Source organism: Erithacus rubecula, assembly GCF_903797595.1.
Source record: "Erithacus rubecula genome assembly, chromosome: 12".
NCBI lineage: Eukaryota > Metazoa > Chordata > Aves > Passeriformes > Muscicapidae > Erithacus > Erithacus rubecula.
This window is the reverse complement of record NC_136664.1, coordinates 8,857,116-8,879,464: the sequence shown is the minus strand read 5'-3', so window position 1 is coordinate 8,879,464 and position 22,349 is coordinate 8,857,116. Positions and strand designations below refer to the sequence as shown.

The 22,349-nt window shown below is 39.2% G+C and overlaps 1 protein-coding gene across 1 annotated transcript; it reads left to right on the top strand.

The window, feature by feature from the left end:
• The first annotated feature begins 258 nt into the window (after positions 1-258).
• Positions 259-18,308, top strand: PLA2G15 (phospholipase A2 group XV). The gene is made up of 6 exons (XM_079316566.1): positions 259-504; positions 7,790-7,946; positions 9,266-9,384; positions 10,788-10,886; positions 11,287-11,511; positions 14,270-18,308. Exons 1-6 carry the CDS (start codon positions 363-365, stop codon positions 14,782-14,784), a joined length of 1,257 nt encoding a protein of 418 aa, XP_079172692.1. The 5' UTR covers positions 259-362; the 3' UTR covers positions 14,785-18,308.
• Positions 18,309-22,349: the final 4,041 nt, after the last annotated feature.

Genomic DNA, 22,349 nt, shown 5'->3' with positions numbered 1-22,349 from the left:
CACTGACAGGGCTTTCGGTGCGGATGGAGCACAGCCGGGGCTGTGACACTGCCAGGGCTTTCAGCAGGGATGGAGCACAGCCGGGGTTGCCACACTGCCAGGGCTTTCGGTGGGGATGGAGCTCCCACAGCCGGGGCTGATACACTGACAGCGCTTCCCGTGGCGGTACCGCGCCCCGCCAGCCGGGCCCGAGCGGCGGCCCGGGCGCTCCGCGCTCGGCGGTGACGCGGCGGGGGCGGGCCCGGCGGGGCGGGCGGGCCCTTTTCTGGCCGTGCCGGGCGGCGGGGCCGCACTCCGGCCGGGCCGCGGCAGCCCCGGCGCAGCGGTGGTGGCTCTCGGCCCCGGGGTTATGCGCAGGGGCGATGTTCCTGCCGGCTCTCGCCAGGCTCCTCCCGTGCTCTGGACGGAGCTCCTTTCCCAGCCTCCTGCTCCTCCTGCTGCTGCTGTGTCCCGGCGGCGGGAGCGTGCCGCGCCGCCGGCCCGCGGGGCCGCCCGTGGTGCTGGGTAAGAGCCGGGGGGCGGCGGGCGGGCGCTGCGGGGCCGGGCTGAGCTGAGCGGAGCCGAGCTGAGCCCGCCGGCCCCGTTACCCACCCCCGTTGGGCGGCGCGGGGAGCCGGGGCGCCGCGGGCTCGGCACGGCCGCGGGGAGCGCGCCCCGCCCGCCGCGGCAGCGCCCGGCTCCGCGGGGCCGCAGAGCCCGCACCGAGCCGCGGCTCCAGCCGGGGGCTGCCTTGGCCTGGCAGCGGGCGGGGCACAGACGAGGCTCGCTTTGACATGCTTCCAGCTCATTAAATAACGCCAGAGCATCCCTGCTTAAGTCTTTCCTCTCTACGAACGTTTCGTGGAAGAGGTTGGAATCAGATGTGGAAAGAGGAGTGATTGGGTGTTCCAGCAGTTAAATTGCAAAATTAAACAAAAAAGGGCTTCCTTCATCGTATAACATGAAGAACAAGTGTTTATTACTGGTCTGTGGTTTCACCTGTTAACACAATATAGTTTGTAATGAATATGCAGGTGATATTAATATAATAGTTAATAAGTAATATTTTTAGTTGCTTTTTGTATCTATTGTTAAGAAGATGTAAATAAATTTTAAATGTTTAATAACTTGTCTGCTAATTCTTGAGCATCCCAAGACAGCAAGTGTTGTCTGGTGACAGTAATGTCAGTAGCCGGTCCTGTGAATATATTCAGCCTGCTGCATGTTCTTATTATTGATTAACCTTGATGGTCACAGGGGAAGAAAAACTAAGAAGATGGGAAAAATGCAAGGAAAAGGATTATCAGTGGTATGTTGTTCAGTTCAAGCTCCATTTCTTGATAATAATTTAGGCTCTGATGGTGACTTTGTTACTACTGTTCCAAACTTCTGACTTAGAAGGGTGAACTCTAAAGCATCATTTTAAAAAATGTTCTTGTTATCTCACGGAACAGTGTGTACAAATCCACAGTTCCTAAAAGGCTGCAGAACTGACTGATAGGCTGTGGATTTGGAAGTAGAAACTGCAGAAGGATGTCCTAAGAGGCAGGAGTTGAAACAGGAAAAATTCTTTGAATTCTCTCTGGGGAGGCTAGAAACAATCTTTTGTGCCATCTTTCCACTCTGTAGTGCTGGGATGTAGCAATAGGCCTTGGCACTTGCTCCAATGTAAGCTTCTTGATGGCAGAGATATCTTAGTTGCTGATCCAATATTGAACTCTATCTGGGAAGGAATCAAAGATTTAAAAGCACTTGGGAGAAAGGGTTACTGATTGTAGAAGTGTGGATTTCCTACTGATGGATCCGCTGTAAGTATATATGTTCCCTAAGGATGGTTTTAAGAACTGTTGCTGACCTACATTTCCTTAAGAGACATTCTGGTAAATACTGTGTGTTGAGCACACGTTCATCCCAAGTGTTTTACAACAGACTGACTTGCTATTACAGTGAATTTTTATCAGATGGTGCAGAACTTGCATCTCTTAGTGTTCTAATCTGTCTCTACATTTTAAAATTTGCTGGAGTTTTTGCTGCCCAGTCCTCATCTCTCTTGTATATGTCACATGTTAAAGTAAGCTTTTTAGGAATTAAAAGTAATGAGGATGGTGGAAGGGTTTAGAAGAATAATTTAGGGAAGCATTCTAAGTGCTGGCTTATCACAGGTGCTTGGGGGAGGGATACATCTGGATACACAAATGAAAGAGATTCAGAGGTGTAAGGCTGCATTATACAAGCCTGTACAAGGTTGAGGTGAATCTGGAGCCCATACCAGGTGGGAATACAGAGTTAATGCTCCCTGATTTATCAGTCTGGCATCTAGACTTCTAATTTCTTATATAAGAATTTCAATTTTTTAAATACACTGTTATCTTATAGGTTCTATAAGAAACACTCACTCTTGATCTGTTTGGAGGTTAACACACCTTAGTAGAAATGGGAACTAAGTTTGGTAGTAGTCTGTACATGGCAAGTTGGCCTCCTGATCTTAAGGAATAAAGAAAGAAGTGCTGTTTAAAGGAACATTGTCCAGCACAGTGATCACTTCAGAAAATGTTTTGGATGAGAGATGGTCACAAGACCCAGTGTAGCTTGCTCTTAAACCTTTTGTGTAATGACCCCACTTTGCAGTTGCACTATGCTCTTACCCAATTAACAGAGGGGGAACTAGAGCAGAATCTTGCAAAATATGGAGTGTTGCTCATACATGGTTAACTTCTGTTCTGCTGCCCAGGTACTGACAGAACTGCTGCTTTGAGGAATCTCACATCTGAAAACAGCTGAGCTGCATGAATACACCCTTGTAACTCTTGGCCATAGTTGTAATGGCAACAGCTCTTAGATTTGGAGAGTCCCCAGCTGGCTCAGGTGAAAGGTGGTTCTCTGGAACAGCTGTGCCAGTCTAGCAGCTCATATGTGCTTACCCAACTTTCCTTGTACTTATTTGTTGGCCACTTTGTGGAGTCCTTTGTCTTGCTAAAGCATGAGGAAATAACGTGGTGAGGAAGAAGTGATTAATTTTGAATTACTTTAATGGAGGAACTGGCACAAAGAACATGGAGAGGGGCACCATGCCACCTGGGTTAAGCTGTTTTTTAACCTGGTTATGTGCATGTTCAAGGTGCCTTAGTAGCAGGAGCTACTATACCTGGAGCTCAGTTTCATTCATACCAAGGGAGCTACACCAGGGACCAGATTGCCATGGGTAGTAACTGACAGCAAAATACTGCAGTGCAATTGCTCAGTTTTCTCTGAGATTTAAATAAAAAAGCATTGAGGCATATTCATGTAATAGTGATATCAGAGAAGAAGAAGAAACAAGTGAAAGTCAAAACCTTACTTGCAGAGGCTGCTTGAAGGCACAATGCTCATTAAAACCTAAGGTGATTGTCTCAGATTCCTTTCCCAAGTGTTTTGGGGGAAAAGGAGACTAATTATGATGCTGACTTGCTTTTATGCATTTTTACCAGTGTGTTCAATTTAGCCAGGATGATATAATCACACAGAAAAATCTCTTTCAAGAACCAAAATAACCCACTGAAAGCTTCTGTTCTAATAAAATATCTCCTAAAAATGTATATTACTTATATTCTATGCATTTATTTCTGCATATCTGCTTTATATTTAGATGAACTATAATTTTTTACACTTCTCATCAATTTGGTGATGTTCAACAGGCTTGTCTTTAATGTAAAGTAGTTTTTGTGGCTGTTCTTCCTCCTTCTTTTTCTCATACAGTCTATCAATTATCACTGCATACTATCTTGTGTCTTTGACACTTTTGGAGCTGATAACCCATGCCTATAAGATCAGTGTTGGATGCACTGAACTCTTTACCTTTTAGAGCTGACTCAACACAATAACTATATCAACGTTCTGATACCTTCTGCAAACAATTTGTTAGGTACTTGGCTAAAGTTTTCTAGAAAGACACCTAAATGAAGTTTGTTAATAATTGATTTACATGCAAAAGAGCTTTGCCTGTGCATTCCTGCTGACTGCTATTGAGCTGTGTATGTTTGTATGGTCAGCTGGCTAGATGTCAGGAGTGATTTGAATGTTTATGCCTCATGTGATCCAAGGTATCTGGAAGTATCATGTGAGATGTTGTTTGCTTTCTTGTTCCTAATTTTAAACAAGGCCTTTTCTATGGCAGTCCAGGGAGTCTATGAGCTACTTCAAGACATTCTTCTCAGAGGTCTGTAGTAAGAGTTTAGACTTAATTTTCCTGGAAAGTTAGTTCATTTTGTAGGAAGACTAATTTATAGAACCAAAAAGACAACAGTTATTTGAGGAAATAATAATGGTTAAAAAGTTACAATAGTTGATAAATACCCAAAGACATTTGCGTTTCAGATAAAAGTAGTAAAAAAGTACCAACTACTGGCTCTCTCTTTTTTTTTTTCCCCTCCCCCCACATAAAAAAATAACTTGACTCCTCACCCTGTTATTAAATAGGATCCTTATATTTGGACACTCGTTGAATGATCCTTTTTTCTTTGTTATCTGGGAAGTCTTAAGGCGAGTCACTTTTAGGGTGCAGCTTGCTTATTGTCTCTTGGTGGGAACTGAATCTGTCATTAAGAGTTAAGGATAGTGATAGGCAGGAGTAGGAAGGTATCCTAAAGCTAATTGCTGCAATTCACAGTCTGTTACCTCTCTTAAACTCTTGCTTTTAAACTCCATGCTTTTCCATACAGTTTAGTCGTATGAAAACACATCCCAGAGGAAGATCTACTAGTTTTGCCAGGGCATATGAGACCAAAAAATTAGCCAAGAATGCTGTAAGTATTAGAAGTGAATTTGGCTTATTGATGTGAGTTTGTTAGGATTAGCATCTTTGTGAAAAAAGAGGATGTGCTAGAACTGATAGAACACAAAATCTTATGGAAACACTTTTTTCTGCTGAATGAGAAATCTGATTTTTCCAAATATTGCCGTTCTGAAATCAACAGAGGAATTACACAGCTGCAAATTAGGGAAGCAGGGTGCTGTTGAAAATCTTGTCTGGGACATCCGGTCTTAACTAGTGCTGATGTATTTTGCAGAACTTCACAAACGAGTTATTTTGGGGTCAGTCTGCAGGCTTTAAAAAGTAAGAACTCTATTGAATATTTTCAGCAAAACAGCTTAGAAACCACAGATAATGGTAGATGAGAGGATGAGGAGAAAAATTGCATACAGGTTACTCTGCCTGCAGGTACATCCTCTGTATGGTCTGAAAGCAAAGGGAAAGATGTTTTTCCACTGCTTTCAAATTCCACCGTAGAAAATTTGGAAAGCTATGTCCTTAACCTACAGAATTAATCTTCAGTGTGTTATTTTTTAACCTGCTACTTATAAAAAAACACTGAGTAGTTCTCTAGCCCAAATGTAAATCATTAACACTTTAAACTGGATGAGGTGAGGACTGAAGATCTTGCATGTGTTTTTTTCCATCTCAAAACCCAGAATTTGTATTTGCTTCCTGTAGATTTATCAAGAACCATCTTCAGTTTGCAAGGTGTACTTCAGAAAATAAAAAAGCCCCAAGCTGTGAATGATAGTGTTTAGCAGGTTCACTGTTAATATGGAACTGTAACTATGACAAAAGCATTTTTGTTAATCCCTGCTTTAAAATCAGGCATCATACTTGTACATAAGAATTTATTTTTTAAATACAGTGTTTATCTTTGCACAGGTAGAACTTGTCCCTTATCTTTTGTTTAGAATTGAAAAAATTGCCATTTTTCACTTTGTCCCTTATCATCCCTTGAGTAAAATTCAATATGTCATGTTTCTCATCTTGTGTCCTGTATTGTACAGCAGCACAACCTCTATCCTCCAGAAGCTGGAAGATAAAATATCTTAACTAAATGAAAGTTGCAGTTAATCTAAGATCATTCCATTAAGTCCAAGTGAGACTTTGTACAGTTTCCTGCTTTCAGTGCTTTTGTTGATAGATGGATCTTGACTATAATCTGAAACTTCTTCAGCTGTGAGTTTTCCCTACTCTGAGCAGGAGTGCTTGTGATTCAGTGCAGTTTAGAAACCTCAGCAAGTTTTCCAAATTCTAATACCCCAGGTGTTTGTCCCAGTCTTTGAAGGGTTTCTTTGCTGGAAGAACTTTATTTTTACCCGAGGAAGTGAAATTCTAGGCTAGAACAAAATGTCACTCTTCTTTGTTTTGCATTGAAACCAAAGACAAAATTAACCTGTTCTGTCCTTGGCAGGTCTGCTGCTGAAACTGGCCAGTCAGGAAAGATTGATATAAATAGAATTACGTTCTGTTCCTTTTCCAATTAAAAGCACTGATACAGCAGAAGCACGAGACTGGAACAAGTTGTTGCCTTAGTTTTCTAGGCAATTACTATGTAGGATTTTGTGAGTTTACAAGACTGAACTGCAGTAAACTCTTTCTAGGGTGTGAGGCAATGCTGTAATCTCCCTTATTATGCTTTCCAGTATATCAGAGTCCTTGAAATATGACCTAAAATAAACCATGGTCAGCTACTGGGCCTTTTAACGTTTCACTTAAGGTGACAAAAATAAAGCCCCTAAAAACCTAATGAGAAAGTTGAGCTAGTTCATAAAGAAATCCTGAGGTATGTCCTGTGGTGGGACATTACCTGCAGTGGTTGGAGGTTGTAAGAGTGTGGTTATCTGAAGTTTTGGCCTTTTTCAGTTCTGCAATAAGTTTTTTCTAAAAGCACATCTGATTTTGCATTTAAATTAGGCATTCTTCTAGAAGATATCTCTTTCCTTAAACCATTTCTAAGTGTCAGTGTATTATAGAACTCAAACTATTTGGATTACAAAGTTTACTGGGAGATAGGAGGAAAAAAGAGATGGGTAGACCTGCATTAAAAAACTTTAAACATTGATAAGCACACCCTAAAAAGGTGGCTTTGTGGGCCTGAAAGGAGTGAAGGGAACCCTTAATAGTGCCTAGCTTCTAAATTTTTCTAATACAGAAACTTTACAGTTACTAAAAAGTTTATGCCTCTCTGGTTCTTGAGGAAAAAATGACTAAAGGTAACACAATGTAAGAAGTTTCTCTGAAAACTTAATGCTAAAAATTGTTAGTGTTTGGTTAAGACTAATTCTAATCTGTTTCCATCTAGTGTTTAAAAAACAATGAAGAATAAACCTTAGTCAAAGGAATACTGGCATTTAGTATATGCAAATACTCAAGACCCTTTCCTCCAAGTCTTACTGATGTAAGGTGTCCAGAGGAAAAAAAGTAAAACTGTTGTTGCCAAAACCTGAATGTAAAAATAAGAAGCTGCATTTTAACATTGTTAGCCGACTATATCTTGTGTTGTAGAAGTCTGGTCTTATGTGAAGAAGGGAAGATAAATAATATAAATGGATCATTTACTTTTTGCATTTCTAATGTCAAATTAATAGTTTGCAGGCAACTGTTTAAAGAGAACAAGGTTATGCAGTTGTGATGCTCTGAGGAGTTTGGTAATGTCCTAGACAGTTTTTTTTTTTTATACCCATGGCCTTATATGCTCTTGTATAGTCTGCTCGTTGAAGTTAGGAGCTGTTCATCCAGATTCCTTCTACATGTTGGTTTCTCAGTTAATGAGCTTTGAAAAGTCATAATATTTTCAGTGGAAAATGTAAATGTAGTACCTTCTTCTTATGTAGTACTTTTTTCACAAATTGTAAAACCTGATGGTTTTTTTTTTACTTTATCACTTCTGGATGAAGTGATGATGTATACAAGGGCTACAGTATTTAGCTGTGTATACTACAACAGAAAATGTTATATGCTTTAATTAACTGTCTCCTTTTTATATATCTCTCTACTTTTTATACTTTTCAGTTCCAGGGGACTTAGGTAATCAGTTGGAAGCAAAGTTAGATAAGCCATCAGTGGTGCACTATCTCTGCTCTAAGAAGACAGACAGTTATTTTACACTCTGGCTGAATCTAGAATTGCTTCTGCCTGTCATCATTGACTGCTGGATTGATAACATCAGGTAAGATCAGAAACGTTGCTCTTTGCAGTTACATCCTTTCCTTTGGCTGACATGCAGAATGCTTCCTTTAAATTCCTTTCTGATTCAAGAAATAAAAGTGGAAATTCTGCTGGGTGAACTAACAGGATGGATATGAAGATGTGGTTCTGTTGCATGTGAGGTAGCTGTAATTGCTGATGAGGAGCAGAGGCTCTTAATTTCTTCCACTTTTTCTTCTACCAGTGGCTCAATGTAGGTTTGAGCAGTTGTTAGACACCTGTATGGCCTTATCTCAGGGAGGAGGTTTTCTGCTCCATTTTTTTTTTTCCAAGCAATAGGACAAGAGGAAATGGGCAGAAACTGATGCACACAACGTTCCACTTGAATTTTTTTGTTTGTTTTAAAAATTGCCTAAATTAAAGCTTTCATACTATTCCATAATTCAATCTGCTTTATTAGTGTTCCTGTAAAAATTAGATAAAAACTTGTATGGAAACAAGAAATAATTACCTGGTGCAATTAAAAACTATTGTGTGGCATGTTGCTTTTTTATGAATGAACTAAGCTGTTGTAAAGCAGTCTGCTTTGTCTGGCCCTATGCCTTATGGATTAGAGAGATTTTTGTTAAGAGACTTGTGCATCAGTTTAGATTCTTAAGCTCCATCTAGGGGCAAAAACTTGCATTCATAAATGGCAATTGTATTGATATGGTACTAAAAACAAGCCAAACCCCAACTGTAATAATAGGGATGATTAAAGAAATAAACTCTTGACTCAATGCTCCAGATTCTTTGCATCCTAAGTTGATTTGAAAAGTATTTTCACAACATTCAGTACCTCAATATGTTTCCTGAGGTGCCAGTTGTTATTAACAGGAAATAAAATATTCCCTTATGCTGGTATGGATGTTTCTAGTTATAGTCTAGTTTTAGGTGGATTAATATTTTGGGTGTCCTACTGCCACATTCCTATGTTCTTTATAAGTTTTTTTCCATTTTGCAGCTTGATGCAAAGTCAAGCAGTAAAGAACTATATAAAATAGCCTATATTTTAAAGATGAAGTTGTCACACTTCTGTATACTGAGTTTTACAGGGACAAAAAGTCTTATATTCTGCACATAAAGCATTAAAGTAATTGTTTGCATTGTATAACCTCTTAGCCATGAGAGTACTCTGATCATGTCTCCTTGGGTTGGGTTTTTTCCTCCTTCTGAGTAACAGCACTTAAAGTTCTTGTACTGCACTCAGAATGTAAGACCCAGTGTAGTTGAGGGTTGTCATGTGGCAATAAAACATGTTTCATGGTTTTTTTTCTTTGTTTTTCTTCCCCTCCTCCCCAGGCTGGTATATAATCGAACAAGTAAGATTACAGAACCACCAGATGGAGTGGATATCAGAGTCCCAGGATTTGGGCAGACATTTTCCTTGGAATTTCTTGACCCAAGTAAAAGGAGTGTTGGTATGTACAAGCTGTGTCTGGAGTGCTTTGTCACTTGGAGGGTTTTTCTAGTTTGTCTTTATGCAACAAGCTTCTGACATGTGATTTCAAATTACAGTTCTGTTAGCTCCCTTGGCTTTTAGGAGTTTTCATTACATTGTATTGTTTTGTTTGTTGTGTGGCCTGATAGATTGAGATAAGAAGATTCCACATTATTATTTGGTGTTGTATCAAATCTAAGTTTGGTGGATGAAATTTGAGTAGGCATATTGAGGTCAGATGCAATGGGTTGAGTAAAAAATTCTGTGACAGAAGCTTGACAAGCAAAACTAAAATAAAAGCACAAGTTCTGAATAAGATGTTCTTTGGCCTTAGGAATGGGTTAATTGGATCAAGAGATATGGTACCACAATGTGTAGCTCCTTGCCTTTTGCTGGTGTCAGAATAACTATGTAATTGCATTTGTGCTGCAAAAGATTTCTGCATTAGTGGTTTTGCAGGGTTTTTTGTTTGGTACTTTTGTAGAAGTCATGTTTCAGGGAGCACTGCTAAGCTTTTGTGAGTTGTTTGTTGTGGCTGAAGACTGGAGGAGCTGAATAGTCAGTAATGCACTGAGCTTCACATGCTGCCTAACATGGATCTGTTCCTTAAGGGTAGTGATGTGACTAATGATCTGCACTAGGTCACTCTAATAAATAGAACAGGGCTATGATTAAATTCTCCACTTGCTCTAAACTTAAGTATGACTCTGATATCCAGTAGACTGTTCTGACACTGTTACTGGATGCATTTAATCCTGGTAATCCTTAAAACCTATGTGTCAAACCTTGTAATAAGAAACATCTTTCAATATGCAGTCTGCAACTGTTTCCCTTTTTGTTATTAAAACTTTATGTTCAGTTACTTAATTCCTAGTTCACTACCCAAGAGATAAAAAAATAGTTTTGGGGTAATTTCCAGAGTTCTGCCCTGGGGTACATGATAAGCTTTTGTTTCCAAGAATAAATTATGGTGAAGTCCAGGGCAGCTGTTATACCCCACCTGATATTAATTTGCAAGCAACAAAAGCTATGACTGATAAAAAACCTTCAGAAATTATGTTGCAGTCCAAGGGTAAACTTTCCTCTGCTGAATAAAATTTATCGACTTTGTGTATACTACATTTGGCTGCCAAAATGTTTGAGAGGTCAGCCAACTAGTAAGAAATTTTAATAGTGATACTCTCTCCATTTTGGTGGATAGTGAGCATGACTCATTTTGTTTTATGTGTGCAGCATTTTAGATAGTTAAAGGCATAGTGCAGGTTTAGTGTGTATATATGGTGTCAGAGATAATGCCTCTGGAACTTTTTTTGCAGTAGTGGCTGACAGCTGCTTTTCACACTAACCTTGTTAATCTTCTTCTCTCTTATCTGATATTTACAGGAAGTTACTTTTATATGCTGGTGCAGAGTTTAGTAGACTGGGGCTACAAACGTGATGAAGATGTAAGAGGAGCACCTTATGACTGGAGAAAGGCACCAAGTAAGTAATATACTGTTACATTAACAAAATGTTGTCTCTCCTAGCCAGCAAATAATATATTCTCCCATCCTTTATAGTTGTATCTAGAAACTTAGTTTTGTTTTGTCTTGGGACCTGGGTACTCCTGGATGCAAATGCAAGCTCTGTGTTGGGGTTTTTATTTTTCCTTCTTTAAACAACTTGCTACTTAAAACTTAAAGCAGAACAAGACAACAGAAAAAACCCATTTTACCAAACCACGTACACACAAAACCCCAACTCCTCCCATTTAATATTGGAATTTCTAAGGTCTACATTATTAATTCCATAGATAGTTCAACACAGTTTTTGTTTTTTTTTTTTTTTTTTTCTAAAGCTCTGCACTCACAATTAATAATTATCACTGTTTAATCTGTTCTAGATGAGAATCAAGAGTATTTTGTGGCACTTCGCAAGATGATAGAGTTACTGTATGAGCAATATGGGAGCCCTGTTGTCCTGATTGCCCACAGTATGGGGAACATGTACACCCTCTACTTCCTCAACCACCAGCCCCAGGATTGGAAAGACAAGTACATCAAGGATTATGTGTCATTGGGTGCTCCATGGGGAGGAGTGGCTAAAACTCTCCGTGTGCTGGCTTCAGGTAGGTAATTTGAAGCTTTGCCCTGTGTTTTGTGTGTAGTGCACAATACTAAAGAGGCTGTTGACTGTAAGACTGCAGGATGAGAGTTTAGGGTACCATGAAGGGAAAAATACTTTTTTGTAAGTGATGACAGCTTGATGTTTCAAGCCTTGCAATCCAGCTGTTATCTTTGATAATTATGGGGGTGGACTGAGATTTTACATCCTGTAACCAGGAGCTTTCTCCCTTCTTGACCTCTCCTGACCTCTGTTCAGCAGATTGTGTTGTCAGCTGTTTGGTCTGATTCCTTCTCTTTCTGTCCCTTCTGCCACCAGCCTGATTGCTCTCTGTTCAGTACTGCAGAGCTGCCAAGGACTCCAGGGCATTCTGCAGTTTCCTTTGATTAAAGATCACACAGCTCCTTGAGGTTAGCATTAAAGGAAATTTGTAGAGATGGTGGGGTACTGGTGTCCACAGTGTAAATATTAGGTGAAAGTTATAACTCTGCATATTAGGGAAGTGAATCTTTGAGGTCTCGGGTATAGCACACTGGATATGCTAGAGACTAAAAAACAAAAAAATTGAATAAGGCAGCATAATGTACTTCACTAAGTAACTGAAAATGACCGATGCAAGATGTTCACTTACCCCATCATGTGATACCATAATTACATCATGTGCTTTGACATTTAGTTCTCGATGTTTCCGGCTTGGTTCTGTAGCTTGTTTCTGGCTTGTTGGTTTTGGGTATCCACTATCTTCTTCCTGATCAAAGCTGACATCAAAAATCAGACTTCATCAAAATGCAAAACACACAGCAAGAGCCAGCCATGCATGGACAGAGCAAAGGATACTTTGCTTAGCAAAGGCATTTGATTCTGAACAGTAGTGCACTACTCCATTACTAATTAAAAAGCTTGACTCAATACAAGCATCCAATTTACACAGTGTTAAAGCTGTTGAAATGCCACTGTAAAAACTGATTTCCCATTTCCCACAGTCTTTGTCTGACATATTTACTTACTACAGAAATGGCAAGAAGTGAACAATGTTAGTATCACCCTCATAAAATGACACATTATATAATTCTGTAGTCACATATCTCTGTTGGATTAAAATTTTGTGCTTCTTACCTTTTGTATGGTTTATAATGTGTCTCAAGCAAAGTGGTTAATTCTACTAATGCATAATGAATGCCTAAATTTCTACTAAAACATAGTCAGTTGTATTTTCATCTGTATATCTCTTGTACTAAACTTCTGTGGTTTTTAGCAGAAATTGAAGAATCACGTGAGACAGTTACATGGGCAAACATAATATTAGAATGTACAGATTTAGGCTGTTTCTGTCTCAGTTATCTGTAGTAAAGCACCACCATCAGCCCTTGGGCTGCATTTGTCTATTTAGGAGTTTCTCAAGTTATCAGGGTTAGTATGCTGAAGAGTTGTTGCTTTAAAGAAAAACCCTGCATTTCAACAGGAAAGACAAGGCACTCTGTGAATGCATTCTTTCTGCTCCTCTTTATAATATGTGATGCCAGGAACTCCATGTCAAATCCACAGCTGTGCTATCAAAGTGGTAAACAGTGCACAGGTGGAATTGTTTTCAGGAGATTTCTGTGATATTTTCTGTTGCTTGTACATGTGCTTTGCTGGATCCCTGTACAGTGGGCAAAGAAGCAAAGTTCACAGTGGTTTGTTTCTATTTTTAACATGTTGAAATGTTAGCAGTGTCTTCCTTACACCTAGTGTTTGTTGTGACTGATATGTCTGCTTGTTTAAATGTGGTGTTGGCCATTCTGTACTTCTTCACTAATGAGAAAAGTAAGGGATTTGAGAAGCTCTTTGTAACAGTTCTATAAGAGAAAGCTGGGATAGTCAGGTTCTGTGTTTGGTTATTCTACTGGAAATAAATCTTGCACACATTCCTTTCATTGTTCAGTTCAGAACTTGGGCTTTCTTTGCTGAAAACTGCCAAGCAGTGTTCAGTAGCTTAGTGGTGAGAGTGGACAGTGAGCTGATTACACCACACAGTATCATGAGACCCATTTTTCAGGACCTTTGTGATTCTTGCTGTGCATTTGAATTTTCTTTGTCTGTTTCAGACTAGCTGTGTCTCCATATAGTCCTCCTAAAATGGCATTACTGTGCTTTGTGTCTTCTTGCTGAAGCAATAGTGCCACCCCATGGAATTGAAATAGCACCAGAGTATATTTTTCAGGAACAGTGGTTTCAGTTGCAGCATTTCAGTTTTTATGGCAAGGTTGACCTGGACCACTATATGCTGCAACCACCTGGATCTAATAATGGAAAATAAAATTCAAAGTTCAGCTGACCAAAGAATTGATGTATGACAGCCACTGTGATAATGAAAACAGAGACTATAAACTCATGTCTGTTTCAGGGTTTTGGTTGTTTGTTTGTTTGCTTAAGTGATCAGTGTATTTGTTAAGCAGCTTTTGATTTTGTGAAGATGAAAGAACAATTGTTAAAATATGCAAAAACGTGCATGTAAATGATCACTTAGTCATGTATTAGTTTAAGCCATTTGTTTCAATTATTCCATCAATCATATTTAAATTTTGGAAGTTATTAGAAGTCATTTTACAGAAGTTAATTTACAAGACAACCATAAATTAGGAAAAACTTTTCCAATTGTCACTGTAAGCCAGAGGAACAAACTTCTTACTCACGTTATCACCATGAGTGCTACTAATTGCTGCTGATTAAGATTGATGTCGTGCTTTATGGATAATGAAATTCCACTTTTTTCCCCTAAGGTGACAACAACAGAATCCCTGTTATCAGTTCACTCAAGATCAGAGACCAGCAGAGATCAGCAGTTTCCACGAATTGGATGCTCCCCTACAACTACACGTGGCCTCCAGACAAGGTCTTTGTAAGCACCCCCACAGCTAACTACACCCTCCAGGACTACTGGAAGTTCTACAGGGACATTAACTTTGAGGATGGCTGGCTGATGAGGCAGGACACAGAGCACCTGGTGTTCCAGATGAGCCCGCCCGGGGTGCGCATCCACTGCCTGTACGGCACGGGCGTGGAAACCCCCGACTCCTTCCACTATGAAAGCTTCCCTGACAAAGAGCCCAAGATTTTCTACAGTGATGGGGATGGTACAGTGAACTTACAGAGTGCCTTGCAGTGTAGAAAGTGGGTGAACATGCAAAAACAGGAAGTGGTGATGCTTGAGCTTTCAGGAAACGAGCACATTGAAATGCTGTCCAATGATACTACTATCTCCTATGTGAAAAAGCTGCTCTTTGATTTGTGGTAACCTTGTGTTGATAGTTATTTTCCTCACCTGTGATGCCTTCCCTTAAATAAGAGGAAATGCCTTTTAATCCCTTGTTATTTAGATATTTGAATTATTTATTTTGCTTTTTTTTTAAAGGTTGTGTTCAAGTTGCTTGGTGTTCTAAATGATCATTTGTCTCTGATTTGTGTTTGATGCTTCATGGTATTTTCACATTCTGCAAATTTTGTCAAATATGCATTTTGGTGCCTCTGGTGTTGTGTCCAATGATCATACAGACTTTCATTTGGAGATTGTGCAGCCCCTTGCACATACCACATGGAGTCATAGATCCCAGAGTTCCTTTGTGTGGTCTTTTCAGGTTTGGAGTGGAAGGCTAGGAATGGTATTAACAATTGGGCAAACTCAGTAAGCTTTTTAAAGGGTCTTGCATATTCTGATCCACAGTTCCCAGTAGTTTGTAAATGTGCATATCTATTAGGTAAAATAGTGAAAAGGTCTGCCTTGGAACTGTGCTACCATTTTTGTAATCCAGACTTTTATTTATTACAGCCTGGGAGGTAAAAAGATAGATGTGCGAACTACTTGAAGCTCCTTTATTAGGTGCCCTACTGTGTTATTTTAGAAAGAAAAACTGTTTTCTCATCAACTTCTAGAATCCCTGATCACATGCAGTCTGGAGTCTGAGGAATTCTCAGCCTGTGCTGTTTCTCAATGAGGGAATGAAGCTAAACTGGCTGGTGCTTGTAATAACTGAGGCAGTGTGGAGTAGCACATAAATCAAAGCTAATTGAATACTGGCAAACAATCTATAAGGTATGGAATTACATTTCTGGGTGGAAAACATAATGGATGGTGAGCAGTATTCAAAGAAAAGTGAACTTCTGAAATGGAGTGGGGAATGGAAACCAGCATAATGTTGTATAGAGTATTAAACCTTGTTCTCATCAAATACTTTGCCTCTGATCCAGTTACCTGAATAAGCAGTGATTAGATCAACATTGCATTCCACTGAACAGAAATTTTTTGCTTTAGGACTAAAAGTAGTTTCCCATAGATTAAAAGTTTCATTTTTGCTGTTTCAAGAAGTTGGGACATGTGGTTCCTTAAATGTTTCTATAAATACAATTCTGTAATTTCCTACAGTGTTGTTCTACTCAGTATTAAAATAGTGATTTCAACTCTGACCTCCACAGAAGTGCTGGCCTAAAGGCCATCATATTTACCACCTTGATTGCAGAATCCTGTTGGAGAAATAGTTATACTCAAAAGTTCTCTTGCTTGCTTTAAAACCAGTCATCCAGTTAGATTGCACTTAGTTTTCTAAAAACACAGCTTTGAATGCTTTCAAAATGCTAGGTTCTCCTAGAAAATATTTTAAAAGTTTCAGGAACTCGTCAAACTATTAAGGGTCCATTACTTAGGAAGCTGGATTTGTCTAAAGACTGAAGTTTTAACTATTTTGGTAGCATGCCTAAATTGTTTTCTGCCTTTGGACATATCAATAAGATGTGGATGGGCTTGAACTCTTGCTGTTGTAGAATGGAACCAGGAGGAAGTTTTAAAGCTTTAGTTTTAATTCAGAAGTCTCTTGTTAATTCAAAACAATTTGAACTAGGGTCATCAACAAGCTAAATATCTTACCAGGTTTTAACTTCCCTATGTAGCTTTATTTCCCCCTCTGCTTTTTTTTCCTAGTGCTTTTGTTGAGGGAGTATAGACATTTTCCCTCTTTTTAAAATGGATCATTAATCTTGTCCTCTCTTGCACAGAACCCTACAGTCCAACAGCAATATTGCCTAGACTTTTCCAGAGTAAGTACTGAGTTTCCCACAGTCTTTGTAATGTGTAATTGTTGAAATGAAAAAAAAAAAAAAAATTACATTTTAGCCAAGTGATCTATTTTATGAAGGGCTTGTCAGCTGGATAAGCTTCAGGATTGTGTTCCAAGAGTGCTTGAAGATGATAAAGCTCTTCCTTGGTCTGGCTCAATTTTTGAATAAATGGCTATTGGAATGAATTACAGAAAACAGCTAATCACAATCTGTATTTCCTGCTGAAGGAGAATGCTTGTTAATAAGCACTGGATTGAGTGGAGCTGGAGGCTGTATTGCAGGATAGCAACATAGCCATCAAGGGCTGAAAAATGAGAAAATAATGTAGGTAAACAATTCTTAACCTGATGTGGAGAATGTTTGTAAGATTCATTTGGATCCTTGCCCATTAATCAGTAGCATTTTCAGTCTTGTAGCAGGAATTTAGCTGCAGGGTTGGTTTTTTTTTATGATTTGAAACTCCAAAATACGTGATTCAAAAAAATGCTTGTTCTTTTTCCTCTTTGTTTCTTTAGTACTTTTTAAATGCACTTTGTGACCCAAAAGAAGAAAAAAGCACAACTCTTATTCTTTTCTAATTTTGACAACCTTGTACTGTTATAAGATTAGTTGGCTGTATCTTTTAACCTAAAGATTTCTAAACCAGTTTTCCATTAGTAGACAAGCCCTAGAGTATCTCCTTAAAGTTGTGATAGTGAATGTGATAAAATGAAGCTGAAGGTTTTTTAAGGTTTTGTTTGTTCTGTTCTTTGTCTCTATAAAGCCTTGCTGTGCTGTTGTAAAGAAATGTGTGTACCAGAGTCCTAAGTACTGTGTAAGAGCAAGCACAGCAGCTCTGGTGTTCTTTGATTGGATGTGGTGCATCTGCAGGCTGTAGTTTTATGTTCAGGAAGTGTGGGGGCTTTTTGGATTTTTTTTTCCCCCCCTACCAAATGATCATCAACCTTGTCATTTGCAGTTTCTTGCATGTTAGGATGCAGTTCTCATTGAGAAGTGAATGCATTATTGCACTCTGTGTGTGAGGAGTGGCTGCTCTCTGCAGCAGATCCTCTGCAGGGACTGTACAGAGCATTGCTATTACAGCATTGAGCTCTCTCCATTCTTGTGGGGACAGAGGTCTGAAAAAAAAAATCTTTAAGGAGAATGTGGCACTTTCATAAGAGGATTAACTCAGGTGCTTTGCCACACTGCACAGCTGAAATGTCTGAATTCACTAATGTATCTTTGTTATACCTAAAGCATTAATTATGTGTCTCCATAATTTTTACTCGGTTTTATTCTTCCAGTGTGTTTTCAGAAACCAAAACTAGTCTTGAGGACCAAATGTGTTTCTTATTTTTGACAATGTGTATAGAAAATGCTGAAGAAGCTTTCAGCTGTCATTGTAGTTCTTCTGAAAAGGTTCAGAGTCACTATGTGATTCTGTATAAAAACAGAAAGCTTCAATAACTAGCAATAATTGCAAAGGATTTGCAGACCAAAGGAAGGAATGTTTGGTATTAAGGTAGTTCTTGGAGCACAGTGTGTTCAAGGCCCTCTTAAATTCAGGGAATGTTTGGCAGTGACTTTGCTGCTCTACACTAACCAGTATTTTGTACAGAGCATATTCTGAGGCCTGGCATTTTATATGTTCTTGTGTATGAATGTGTTCAATAGATTTTGAATATTTTATTGTCAAATTTGATAATATAATAAAGTTGATCTAATACAGATTGTCTCTTGTTGTGAATGATGTGCTGTCTCAGTTCTCAGAGGAAATGAAAACTTGGTGCTGTTTTTCTTCCCTAAGGATGCATGGTGTCTCTCACAGTAATTACTTCTTACCTAATCTCCCAAAAGCATCTACTGCCTTGTGGTACATTTGGAGTTCACTGTTAATTGTTCTTGAATTTATGGAGGTGTGGGACTATTCAATTTCTTTTTGCTTGCAACTTACTTGCTTGTCTTGTGTTAAAAAAATGTTCTCGGGATGCCTTATAATTCTACTCAGGTAATTATTTTGAAATTAGTTCCTCAGTCATGAAGTGTTTTAAATGCCTCCAGTTGCCTTTATACCATTGGTTTCTAAACTGAACCACAAACTCTTGAATGATGACCATACAGTTTTGTAGTTGTATTAAACAATCTTTTTCCAGTTAGAAATAGTGCATTGTGGCTCTGAATAAACTAATGCTAGACAGTGATTCTGTGAGCATCTAGGTTTTTTTACCATGGTAAAGACTTTAATACCAGTTAAGTGTTAGTGACTGCTGCTCTCCTCTGTGCCCTAGAGGAACTATTTGGACATCTTGTCCCAGCACAGGTCTTGTTCTTGCCTGCCTCAAGGTTCATGACTCCATATGATTGCAGGAAAAAGGGGAATGTGACATTCCTCCAGCATCCTGTAGTATGGGAAGGTCCTGCACTAAAGCCTGGCAAGAATCTGGGAAGGCTGAGAGCACAGGGAGGAGGAGGAGAGGATGGCAATAGGTCTGGTAGAGGGTGCAAAGCCATGGAGGGACACGTGTGGTCTAATGCTAGAGTAAAGATCTAACACTGGAGTTAGCAGGGCTTGGGCAACCTTCAAATAACAAAACTACAGTCACAGATTGTCTGATGCTATTTTGCTGTGCAAATCTTAAATGATTTAATTAATGATGGGATTGCAGTTTTGAGAAATGACTTAGAATTTCTCTTGCTTGAGTTGTGGTTTTCCTCCAAAGGTCTAGGTTAATAGTTTGCTTTGAGTTAAGACTAATGTCCTTTGTGGTCATTCAGATCAACAAATAAGTTAAATGGAGTATTTAGATCCCAAATCAGCATCCTTTAGGCAAAACCAGAATGTAGTATGAGCCCAGGAAATGCAAGAAATACACAATCTTTTACTAAAAATAGTGATGTTAAGTTTGTTTTAATGGTTTGTGTACATATATATGCAGTAGAGGGCAGTAGTATGTAAGTTACAGAGGATTTTTAGGTAATGTTGAATGGCATTTGTGTTAATTTCACCTGAGAGATACAGGATTGCAGGGAAATGAAGACCTAAGTTTGATATGGAGAAAATGTTTCCTTGTCCTGAAGCAATTGTACATATGCAGACTCTGCTACTGGAGGAATTTTTTTTTCTATCTGATGTGAAAAGCAAGAAACTCTAGCTTGATTCAAATTAAAGTGAAACAGTCTAAGGCATGAATTAGATATTTACTCCCATTTAATGCTCAGAATAAAGCACATGGTGGACATTGCAATTGCATGGAGTGGATTGGTCTATAGTACTATGATGTACAAAAGAGATCATGTGTTTTTGAAAAAGTGCTGCAAATGCTGTCAGCTCTGTTTTCTTATTGCACTGCTGAATAGTGAATAAATCTCATACCTCAAAGTTTTCACTTTGCTTGTAACCACTGACTCACACCTAGTAACCTTTCTGGGAAGGCAGATTTATTGACCAAGCTGCAATTCCATGTAAAACTAAAAATGTCACCTTATGTGAGTAAAATCATCAAGACAGATGGTAAATTTGACTGCATGAAAATAATGTGCCTACAGACTAAGGATTTTCATCACTATTAGTATTTTTGAGATTGTATTATGTCTTAGGTAGTCAAAGAAGGATTCTAGTCCAGTTCTAAGCAATTAAGATTAGCCAGGAGCACTGCTGTTACCTTAGCTGTGCTAGCAGAGCCTTTTACCTGTATTAAAAACAAAAGGCAAAATTACAATATAGGAAATCTCACTAAATACTTATCATGACTAGATACTATTGTGATCAGTGCTGATAAAAGATGACAGTGGAATCTGTAAACAGATCTGGGAGACAGCAATGGCAAGGGGGGCAGTAATAAGGAGTCCTTGCCTATCCACATCATGAGAACATACTTTCATTGACCCAAGCAAAGCATATCCTGCAGGAGCCAAAACATGGATTGGCCAGCCCTGCTTCCCCCAGTTCAGGCCTGGAAGGACAAATTGTGTAGTGAATTGTTAAAGACGTTTCAGGAGGAATAAATTCATAATGGAAAGAATGGTATAATCTCTGATATGTGTGAAATCCTCCCCCTGGCTGTAAGTGCTTCAGCTCTTGTGGTACTTCTGGGTGCAGGAAGTACTGATAACCCTGTTTGACTCAGACACAGGAAAATTGTTTAAATTCCTTTAGGTAGATCTAATCATGCAACTAACTCCAAAATTGTTCTCTTGTCATTAAACCATCTTCAGTCTGCAGATCATTTGTAAGTGGGTAAGGGCAAAGCAGCCATGCTCCTCTTGGCTGGAGGAAAGAATACTTGAAAAAAATGTAACGTGTGAATGAATGCATTTTCTGCATAACACACTCCTTGTTAGTAATTTCATCTTGCTGAACTAACTCTGAGTTCCAAAGTCATTTATGCCTTATGAAGATGCATCCTTGTTTTTTCATCTACTGATAAGTATATGTTGCTTCACATTTTCCATGTTTTTATTATGTTAATTAGTACTTTTATGCCAGGCTATGATATGATGAAGAAAAACAGAGCTAAAATAGAACATGACTGGGCAAGGGGAAATGCTTTCAAACTGAAAGACAGTAGGTTTATATTGAATATTAGAAATAAATGATTTACTGAGATAGTGGAGAGGCACTGACACAGGTTGCCCTGGGAAGCTGCCCCATCCCTGGAAGTGTTTAAGGCCAGGTTGGATGGGGCTTTGAGCAACCTGGTTTAGTGTAAAGTGTCTCTGCCCATTGCAGGGAAATTGGCCCAGGATGATCTTTAAGACTCCTTTCAACCCAAACCTTTCTATGAACATGAAAGATTTGAAAACCACTAAGTATTCAATTGAAAAGTTCCTCAGTCTAGTTTTGGCTCCTAATCCAGTGACATAAGCCCTTTCCTCCTTGTCTTCAATTCAAACCTTTCCAACCAGGCTTTTGTCATTGAGCCCAAGTATTTTTTCTTGCTTAAATGATGCATAAGTCTCAGCACCTAATGCAAAAATAAACCTTCCAAAGCCAAACACAGCATCAAAATCTTCCATGCAGACAGAAGCAAATTGTCGATAATCAAGTGTTACTTGGACTCTTTTTGGCAAGAGTCCAAATGCTTCAATAATGGCAAATTACCCTAAAGCAGCCCATGTTTTCTTAGCAGGGATGCCTATACAGAGATAGCATTTAGCTCAGAGCTTAAGGGAGTCAGGAAATCAGAAAACAGAACTGAAATGTCAGGCAGCAGGAGAGGCTGGGCTGGTAGAATGATGTCTGTGGGGCTATGATGTGTTTGTGTTTGTTTTTAAAATCTACTTTCTCAAAGCAAAAGGAAAATTCTGACTCCATGAGAGAGAAGGAAAAAAACATGTAATTAGCTGGACTGCAGTTACTGGCAGCCTACATCAAAATCTACATAGCAAGAGCTAACTTAATGCTCCCTGGCCAGAAGAGTGTGATGTTGGATTGCTAAACAGCAAAGACTCTGGCTGCCTGGGAATCCTGAAGTTATTCAATATTTGCACAGGACCCATGCATGGATCATGTATCTTAAGAGAATGTTTGCTGTGAGAAGCAGCAAAGGATCTGGATTTACATGTGGAGATGGAAGACATTGTGTCCTCTTCTCCAATTCCACTTAGCTGAAGTCATTCAGCACTGCAGGTTTCAGAGGCCTCTGTCCATGGTGAGAGGCTTGTCCAGCTCTGGTCTCCAGCCTTCAGCTCTGAAGATGTTTCAGCTCCTAGATCAGGAGCTGAGACTCTCCTAAGGACCACAAGTTTCACTGTATTTTGCCATTTTTC

Excerpts from the sequence above, each read along its gene's own strand:
- PLA2G15 (XM_079316566.1), top strand. The coding sequence starts at position 363 with ATGTTCCTGCCGGCTCTCGCCAGGCTCCTCCCGTGCTCTGGACGGAGC. Across the intron at positions 505-7,789 it reads GGGGCCGCCCGTGGTGCTGG|TTCCAGGGGACTTAGGTAAT; the intron begins GTAAGAGCCGGG and ends TATACTTTTCAG. Across the intron at positions 7,947-9,265 it reads TGCTGGATTGATAACATCAG|GCTGGTATATAATCGAACAA; the intron begins GTAAGATCAGAA and ends CCTCCTCCCCAG.